This window comes from Trachurus trachurus (genome assembly GCF_905171665.1).
Source record: "Trachurus trachurus genome assembly, chromosome: 12".
In the NCBI taxonomy this organism is placed as follows: Eukaryota; Metazoa; Chordata; class Actinopteri; order Carangiformes; family Carangidae; genus Trachurus; species Trachurus trachurus.
The window spans coordinates 1,842,968-1,852,333 of record NC_139908.1 but is presented as its reverse complement, the minus strand read 5'-3'; the positions used below and the strand labels follow the sequence as shown (position 1 = coordinate 1,852,333).

The following is a 9,366-nucleotide window of genomic DNA, read 5'->3' as shown; positions in this document are numbered from 1 at the left end:
CATCAAACTCATCAAATACACAATCCAACAACTCCACAACGCTCTGGTGGACAAGTTGTGACCTGCACATTCACCACGCTATGAGATAATAACACAACGTTACCACACAAAGTTGTTTTAGAGGGAAATACAGAGACTGTTGATGAAAAACTGTCCCTGAAGGCAACGTGCATCAGCGGTTTTGCATGAATTTTCCCCTGAATTTTTCCACGAGAGCGTTGACCTGGATGATGTTTGAATGAAATTTGAGAAATTTTGCCACTTACTAGAAAATTATTACCTTTTTATTTTTTATTTTTTAGAAATTTTACCACCTATTTCTAGGATTTTAGAAATGTGTAAACATTTCTGGAGAAATTAAACCACTTTTGTCCTGAAATTTTTTCTACAATAATTCTACAATTCATCTGGTCTGAGTTGTTCAACATGGAGTCATTTTCCGCCCACTCACCTGGCTTCACCTGAGATAACCCAGGTATTAACACAGAGGACAAAGTCCCAGGAACAACTTTATTGGACTTTATTCGTCCCAGAGCCGCAGACTGAAGAAGAGACAATCTGATTCAGCTTCAGACCAAACCAACCTGCTGACACTCCACACACTGAAGGTGAGTTTGTCTAAAACCTGGACTCAGAGAGATAATGATCTAAAATGTATTAAAGCAGATATCAGCTTCACGGCCGTTTCGGCTAATGCTGCGTTCAAGGCAGGCTTTTGAAACCGTAAGTTACAGCTTCAAGTCACAACTACGACTTGGTAGCGTTCCAGGTAACCCGTAGCTCGTGTTTTTACCATCCTGTTGTCTGTGAAAGTTCCCTATAACGGCCACTCGTAACTTCCGACCCGTGAACTCGTACCAGATCGAACTGGTATGACTTCACAGGAAGGAAAAACACAAAGTACGAGTTTCTTTGAACGCACCATGAGTTAGCAGCCCCCGCCCTTGTCAGGCATCAATTGGTCCTCGTGCTACGTCACCACATTCACGCGCATCCCTTGGCTGCACACACAGCCCTTCATGCCGTTCTCTCTCCTCATTGGATAACACTTGTATCCCACAAGGAAAATTTTCTCCTCGGGTTACAGCAGAGCAGAGTGACGGAGAGACTCGTGTTTAGGCTGAAATACTTCATGTAAGTGATTGCTGACGGAAAATAGGACTATTTAGGACTTATATTAACAAAAACATTCCACTGATATCTGCTTTAACGTGTCAGTTCATCACAACAGCTGAATGTTCACTTGTTCCTGTTTTTCATCAACATAATAAAATGTTGTTTTGTCGTCTCCTGCAGCTACACAACAATAAATGTTGTGGAGTAGTTTCAGTACAAGTTCCTCCAAACTGAGCTGGAATAAAAGTTCGTATTTAGTATAAATTTAGTTCCTTTAAGTTGTAACTGAAGCTCATCCTGCTAAAGTTTGATAAATGCTGCGTTTCTGTTGTCATGGTGTCTTGGACTCAGATGAAGTCTGCTAACAGTTAGCTTCACTAGTTGTAGCAACTTTAGCAATGACCACAACATAACAAACAGCGCAGTATACGGATCCACTATCAATCGATCAAAAAGCCACCTATAGCCACAAATAATGCTCAGAACAGCACCAAACGTCATCAACAGTACAAACAGGGTCCCAGCCCATAATACGAGGCATCAAACATCTGTTAGCTTAGCCTGGTTTCTATTGAAACGAGACCAAAACAACTCACCCACTCTCCTCCACTTATACTTATGCAGCAACTTTCTGTGTCCAGCATAGAGTCCAGGCACTGACAACACATGTCTGAGTCTGACTGGCAGCACAAACATCTGGTTTCAGCACAAACATCTGGTTTCAGCGGCCACCGACAGGCAGTGACCACACTGACCACTTGATTCCCCCATTTCCAGCACATAGACTCCACCGCAGGTCTCCCTTTTTCACTTTCCGTATTGTCGCTTCTGTGATGTCTGGCTGTTACTGCCATGGTTACAGGTAGTCAGTTGGCATTCAAGCGATTACCGAGTAAAGTAGAGTCCCACAGCTCAAGGATGAATGTGTGTGTATTACTCCATATAATGCAGTCAAAGTTCCTATGTATCTGGCCTATCAGTTTATAAAAGTTATTATCGAGTGTTCACAGGGAAATGAACGGAATTGGGCGTTTCTAACTTTTTATATTTGCGGGAGACAGTGGCGTATCCAGGATATTTTTACTGGGGTGGCCAAGATGGGACACAAAGCTAGTGTGGGGTGGCCATGGCATAACAAAACTATTGTGATATACGCAGCCGACCGCGGTTCAAATCTTGGCTGGAGGTTCTTTACTGCATGTCACATTACCTCTCTCTCGCCCATGATTTCCTGTCTCATAAATGTCAAGAAGAAAGGTTTACTGGTAAAAAAAAACTTTTAAAAAACAGTATTTTTTTCACAGTTCTTGGTACTTTCTGGTTGTTTTAACATGTCGGTTTTTAATCAGTAATTGTTCAGGATAGGGTACAGCTTTTCTAAGAGCCTTGTAGTGGATAAAAGTCCTCACCTCTTCACAATTTGTATCAGGGTAGCAAAATTCACCTGCTCTTAACTCATCCTATAGAATAACATTCATCAGTCATTAGCTCATTATCTGTATTACCTGTATTGTTACCTGTGTGTTCTTTACTAATTGAAGCCCTATCTAGTGATTAAATAAACACAGCAATCTAGGCAACAGAAGAAACCCAAAAACTCAAATTAAAGCTTAATATTTAAAGATAGGCCTCATTAAAAAGTGTAGGCCTATCTGTAAGCAAAAGATAAACTATGCTTGTAAGAAAAAACTGAAATTGCTCTTAACATGCTTGGTTTATGTTATTATTTATCTTACATCTAAATTTGTTGGAGATACTGGAATTTGATTTTTTGGTTTGTTTTTTGCCAGCACACGTGTGTTTTTGTTTAATCACAAGATGCTGCCTAAATTAGTAAAGCAAACGTAGGTAACAATACAGGTGACACAGATGGTGGCCAGATGGCTAGGGATGAGCAAGTAGCTACACCATTGTCTCTTCAACCATATAAAAATTATCTGTATGCAGCCTATGGAGTGGGTGGGACTTTAACCTGTAATTGTAAGCCTAAAACTGGAAGAAGTTGCTATTATTATTATTATTAGAAAACTATAGTATTTACAGAAAAGCATCAGCACTGAGCTTCAGATTTTTGATCACAAGTAAACAATTTACAGAACAAGTTTCTTAGAAACACAGAACATGGATATTCTTAAGTGCATCTAGGGCTGAACGATTTTGGGAAAAGATCTAATTGCAATTGTTCGGGCAGATATTACAATTCTGATTTGATTCACGATTTTCTTAAAATCAAGCTTCAGTGCAATATTCATTATGTATAGCTAGTAAATGTACAAACATGACAGAAAATTACAGCATGACATTAAAACATTAAATGCCATGCTCTAATGCAAGAATGAAAACTAAAGTTAAGTAGTGGGGGCCAGAGATGTTCACAAGTTTTTTTTTTTTTTTTTTTTTTTTTTTTTTTACCAAATCCAAGTCAAGTCTCAATTCTCTAAAAAATAAAAATCTCCTGTCTCCTCTGGTTGTAATGACGCTTCTATCATCTGCTGCTTTCCGGTCTACTAAGAATAGGTACTGCACAGCTATATAGTCTAGTCCTATTTCACAGCAAACATATTAACAGGAGGACTTAGCCTAGGCTACAGTAGCCTGATGTGTGTCAGTTATGCAGCAGCTCGTCCCCGACCCCGTGACGGAAGGTCTGACCACAAACGGACGTTAACTTGTGCCTCACTGGTGTCGCTGGTTCACAGTCACCTGTCTGTCACTCACCTGCAGCTGACTGCGCAGTCAGAGGATCTGCTGTTCCTCTCTCTTTAGCCTGGTGTCTGACTGCACTCTGTATAAAGTGTGTTAATTTCAACACTGTACAATTAGCGCGATATAGCGCATTTACCGTTTATTAGCGGTCAAGCGCGACCTATGCGCCCGTATGTGTGTGTGTGTGTGTGTGTGAGAGAGAGAGAGAGAGAGAGAGAGAGAGAGAGAGAGAGAGAGAGAGAGAGAGAGAGAGAGAGCGGAGCGAGGCACAGCTACAGTGACTGTGTGTAGAGGAGTGTGTGACAGCGTTCCTCTTGTTTCTTGTGTTGACGAACTTAACCAACAACTACCTATCAAATTTGGGGTGGCCACAGGGGTGGCCAATGAGTTTTCAGGGGTGGCCAGTGCCACCCCAGGCCACCCCCCAGAATCGCCATTGGCGGGAGAGAATCACGTAAACAAGCGCGAGATTAGACGCAACATCACACGCGAGATCAGGACGGCGTTCGTTGCTGGAAGAGACTGTAACATATAGTGAAGCAGACATCACAGAAGGGATAACAGGGCTGAGTTTTTGACAACAACGACGATTGGTTTCATTTCCATCGGCGCCACTATCAGTTTGAGACTTGAGTTTACTGGAGACAAGCTGAAGGAAATGGAGGAGAAAAGTGAAAGAGAGAGAGAACCGGTGGTGGAGTCTATGTGCTGGACCTGGGGGAATCAAGGGTTCCAGAGTGCCATTCCGAAGGGCTGTCCCCGCGGCGCGATCGTGTCAAGCCGAACAGGAAGTCAAACTACGAGAGAATCCGGTCAATTTTCAAAATAAAACACATTCAGAACAGCGGCCCCTCGGAAGGAATTTTCGGACTGGCAGACCGTCGGAATGGCGGTCCTTCGGAATGGGGGTCGCCCCCCGGAATCAAGTGGTCAGTCTGGTGGTCACTGCCTGTCAGTGGCCGCTGAAACCAGATGTTTGTGCTGCCAGTCGGACTCGGACGTGTTTTGTCAGTGCCTGGACGCGGAAAGTTGCTGCATAGCGTATAACTGGAGGAGAGTGGGTGAGTTGTTTTCGTCTCTTTTCAATAGGAACCAGGCTAAGCAAACAGATGTTTGATGCCTTGTATTACGTGCTGGGACCCTGTTTATACTGTTGATGACGTTTGGTGCTGTTCTGAGCATTATTTGTGGCTATGAGTGGCTTTTTTAATCGGTTGTGCGTGGATCAATAGAGTGCACTGTTTGTTATGGTGCTGCTAAAGTTGCTACAACTGGAGAAGCTAGCGGTTAGCAGACTTCATCTCTCAAAGGGGGGTCTAACTCGGGGTCACGGTGCGTTGGACCATGGCTTAAACTTACGTCGGAATATCCCTTTAAGACTCTTAAAGCAGAAGTAAGCGACCCGGTCATTTTCGCTAATGCTGCGTTCCAGGCAGGCTTTTGAAATCATAAATTACAGCTTCAAGTCACAACTTACGACTTTGTAGCGTTCCAGGCAACCCACTTGTGTTTCTCCGACCTGTTTTACCAGTGAAAGTCACTATAACGGCCACTCATAACTTCCGACCCGTGAACTCGTACCAGATCAAACTGATACAACTTCACAGGTCGGAGTTACGAGTTTCCTTGAACGCACCATAACAGTCCTCATCCCTACGTCGCCACATTCACGGCGTCCCTTGGCTGCACACACAGCCCTGCATGCCGTTCTCTTTCCTCATTGGATAAAAACTGTAGGATACGATAAATGTTTTCTCCTCGGCTCAGAGCAGAGCAGAGTGACTGACAGACCCGTGTTTCAGACCGAACACTCTATGTAAGTGATTGCTGTCGGAAGATATAACTATTTAAGACTTATATTAACACAAATATATCACTTACTTCTGCTTTAACTTAACTTTCAGTGTGACAAAGCTCCGCCCCCTCACCTGACTTCACCTGAGATAAACCAGGTTAGTTATTAACGCAGAGGACAAAGTCCCAGGAACAACTTTATTGGTATTTGTCAGTCCCAGAGCGGCAGACTGAAGAAGAGACGATCAGATTCAGATTCAGCTTCAGACCAAACCAACAACTTCCTGTGAGTGAGTCCAGCTACAACACTGCTGCTTCAACCTGCTGACACTCCACACACTGAAGGTGAGTTTGACTAAAACCTGGACTCAGAGTCACAGTAAACTTCAGTCAAGTCCTGCAGCCACAGCTTCTGTTAAGACTAAGTAGTCGACAAACAGTAACAAGCTCTGTGTAGCTAACAGCCTCTGTAGCCTGATTCAACCTGTAGACACTGACACCATTGACCTCCATTAAAAAAAAAAGAGAAATCAATTAAATTCTAAAAAAAAAAACTGCAACAGGAAATAAAAGACAAATGTCAACACACAAGAGAAACAAATGTTTCACCAGTGTGGAAAGAAACTAGGGTGAGAGTTAAGCCCAAGTCCTGAAAATGTTATGTCCTTTTACTTTCCTTGAATATTTCCCCCTCTCACCTCTATCATTTCCCACCCAACATCTCTGACTAAACAATATTCTGTCTTATCGGAATCAGAGCAGAGCCGCTGTGTTTACCATACCATCAAAAAGCTTGGAATGAAAATCAACCTGTTTTACATGTTTGGCAAAGCTCCGCCCCCTCACCTGACTCACCTGAGATAAACCAGGAAAAAGTTTGTTCCTCTTCAGTCCCAGAGAGGCAGACTGAAGAAGAGACGATCAGATTCAGCTTCAGACCAAACCAACAACTTCCTGTGAGTGAGTCCAGCTACAACACTGCTGCTTCAACCTGCTGACACTCCACACACTGAAGGTGAGTTTGACTAAAACCTGGACTCAGAGTCACAGTAAACTTCAGTCAAGTCAGTAGAGGAGGGAGGGGAGCCATGACTGACTCTACTTCCTGTCTGCTGTGTTTTCAGCTTCACTCACAGACTAAATGGCTTCCAGATTAGAGGAGGATCTCTACTGTCCGGTCTGTACGGAGGTCTTCAGAGATCCTGTTGTTCTGTCCTGCAGCCACAGCTTCTGTAAAGACTGTCTGAAGAGCTGGTGGAAGGAGAAACAAGATCCACTGTGTCCAGTTTGTAAAAGAAGATCTTCAATGATAAATCCACCTCGTAACCTGGTGTTGAAGAACCTGTGTGAGAGCTTCTTACAGCAGAGAGAGCAGAGATCTTCAGAGGCTCTCTGCAGTCTGCACTCTGAGAAACTCACACTCTACTGTCTGGACCATCAGCAGCCAGTGTGTCTCGTCTGCAGAGATTCAGAAAAACACACCAACCATAAAATAAGACCCATCGATGAAGCTGCTCCACAACTCAAGAAGGAACTTGAGGAACCTCTGGAGCCCTTAAAGAAGAAGTTAAAGGGTTTTGAAGAAGTTCAAGTGAAGTTTGGTCAAACAGCAGAACACATTAAGGTCCAGGCCCGACACACAGAGAGGCAGATTAAGGAGCAGTTCAAGAAGCTTCACCAGTTTCTAGAAGAGGAAGAGGAGGCCAGGATGGCTGCACTGAGGGAGGAAGAGGAGCAGAAGAGTCAGAGGATGAAGGAGAAGATGGAGGCTCTGAGCAGAGAGATAGCAGCTCTTTCACACACAGTCAGAGCCACAGAGGACGAGCTGAGAGCTGAAGACGTCTCATTCCTGCTCAACTACAAGGCTGCAGTGGAAAGAGTCCAGCAGCGCCCCCTGCTGGAGGATCCACAGCTGGACTCAGGAGCTCTGATAGACCAGGCCAAACACCTGGGCAACCTGACCTTCAACATCTGGAACAAGATGAAGGACATGGTCTCCTACAGTCCTGTGGTTCTGGACCCAAACACTGCTGGTCGAGAACTCACCCTGTCTGAAGATCTGACCAGTGTGAGACTAGGAGGAGACAAACAGCAGCTTCCTGACAATCCAGAGAGGTTTGGTTATCTCTGGTCTGTCCTGGGCTCTGAGGGTTTTACCTCAGGGACTCACAGCTGGGATGTCCAGGTTGGAGACAATACAGGGTGGATGTTGGGTGTGTTACCAGAGTCTGAGCAGAGGAAGGGAGACAACATGGGTTCTGGATCATGGAGGTTATGGTTCAATGGAGGTAAATACAGAGCATATTCACCATCAACTCCATTCACTGATCTCCCAAAGCAGAAGAAGTTCCAGAGGATCAGAGTGACTCTGGACTTGAACAGAGGAAAACTGTCGTTCTTTGATCCTGATACTAACACACACATACACACCTTCACACACACTTTCACTCAGAAGATGTTTCCATACATTGACGCGAGTAGAAACCTCCCAGTGAAGCTGTTACCAGTGAAGGTGTCAGTGACAGTGGAGCAGAGCAGTTAGAGATAAAGAGGACGATCATATTTATCATGTTGTTTAACGTTTAAAGGGAAAAGTCGGTTCATTTAACTAGAGCTGCAACAATAAATCGATTAATCAAACAATAATTGATTATTAAATTAATCGTCAACTATTCTGATAATCGAATAATTGGTTTGAGTAGTTTATTATGAAAAAAAGTCAAAATTTAAACGTAAATATTTCTGGTTTGTTTGTTCCTTTATGACAATAAACTGAGTCTCTCTTTGGTTTGTGGACAAAACAAGACATTTGAGGACGTCGTCTGGTGGGTTTGAGAAACACTGATTGATATATATTTTTTTTAATTTACATTTTATTGACTAAACAACTAATCGATTACTAACTATTTCTCATTATTAGACTTTTACTTTTTTTCTGGCTTTTCATGTGTAAAATACTTTCACTCTTTTTATTTTTATGAGTCATTTCACATTACGTTCATTATTATGACTTTGTGTGGAGTCATGAGCAAAAAATGATAAATTACTTTGATCAGTCTTTATTTTAAATTCTTCTCCAGATCAATTTGTTTTTATAAAGACATTTTCTGCCAATAAACAATACTTTTTAAAGAATTGTTGTCAGTAGTTTATAGAATAAAACAAGTGGTCTCTTAATTTTTTCCAGAGCTGTATATACTGCTTTTCTATTATTGTCCTTTTTTCTGTGAGGGGTTGGTGGGCCGGGTTGATTTGTTGTTTGTTGTTCTGTCACCTGAAAAAAGGTTCTAAATAAAACACTTAAAAAAAAAAAGAAGAAGATTGTAGCATATTATACTCCTTAATGTTCTTAGTTTTAATATCTTGTTATTATCATTATGTATTCTTCTTTGTATGTGTGCCTTGTTTGGAACTGAAGGAATGTCTGGACAGATGCTCTACTTCATGGGTTCCACAATTTGCTTAGAAGTCATCTGACCTAATGGGATAGGCATGGTCCAAGACGACTGAATGACCCGGTTGTCTTCTCTAATGGGTAAGAGACATGGGACACAGGACATGGGGTTTTTCGCTAGCCTAAAAGTTAAGTCAAGTCAAAGGTCATTGGCCATCTGGACTGGAGGTTTCTCTCTGTCCGGAGAAGGTGGAGTGTTGGATATAAGCCAACATATAAAAAGGAAGGTTTTTGGGTTGAGAGAGAGAGATCTCATTTTGGACCAGAGATGCTCCAGGATTCGGCATTTTTGTACA

General features: G+C 42.6%; 1 protein-coding gene across 1 annotated transcript; it reads left to right on the top strand.

Annotated features, from left to right (window-relative positions):
- Window positions 1-6,422: 6,422 nt before the first annotated feature.
- Window positions 6,423-8,158, top strand: LOC310995014 (nuclear factor 7, brain-like; the record flags this gene model as incomplete). The annotated part of the gene is made up of 2 exons (XM_083983944.1): window positions 6,423-6,631; window positions 6,741-8,158. The coding sequence occupies exon 2, from the start codon at window positions 6,758-6,760 to the stop codon at window positions 8,156-8,158; it is 1,401 nt and encodes a 466-aa protein (XP_083840070.1). The 5' UTR covers window positions 6,423-6,631; window positions 6,741-6,757.
- Window positions 8,159-9,366: the final 1,208 nt, after the last annotated feature.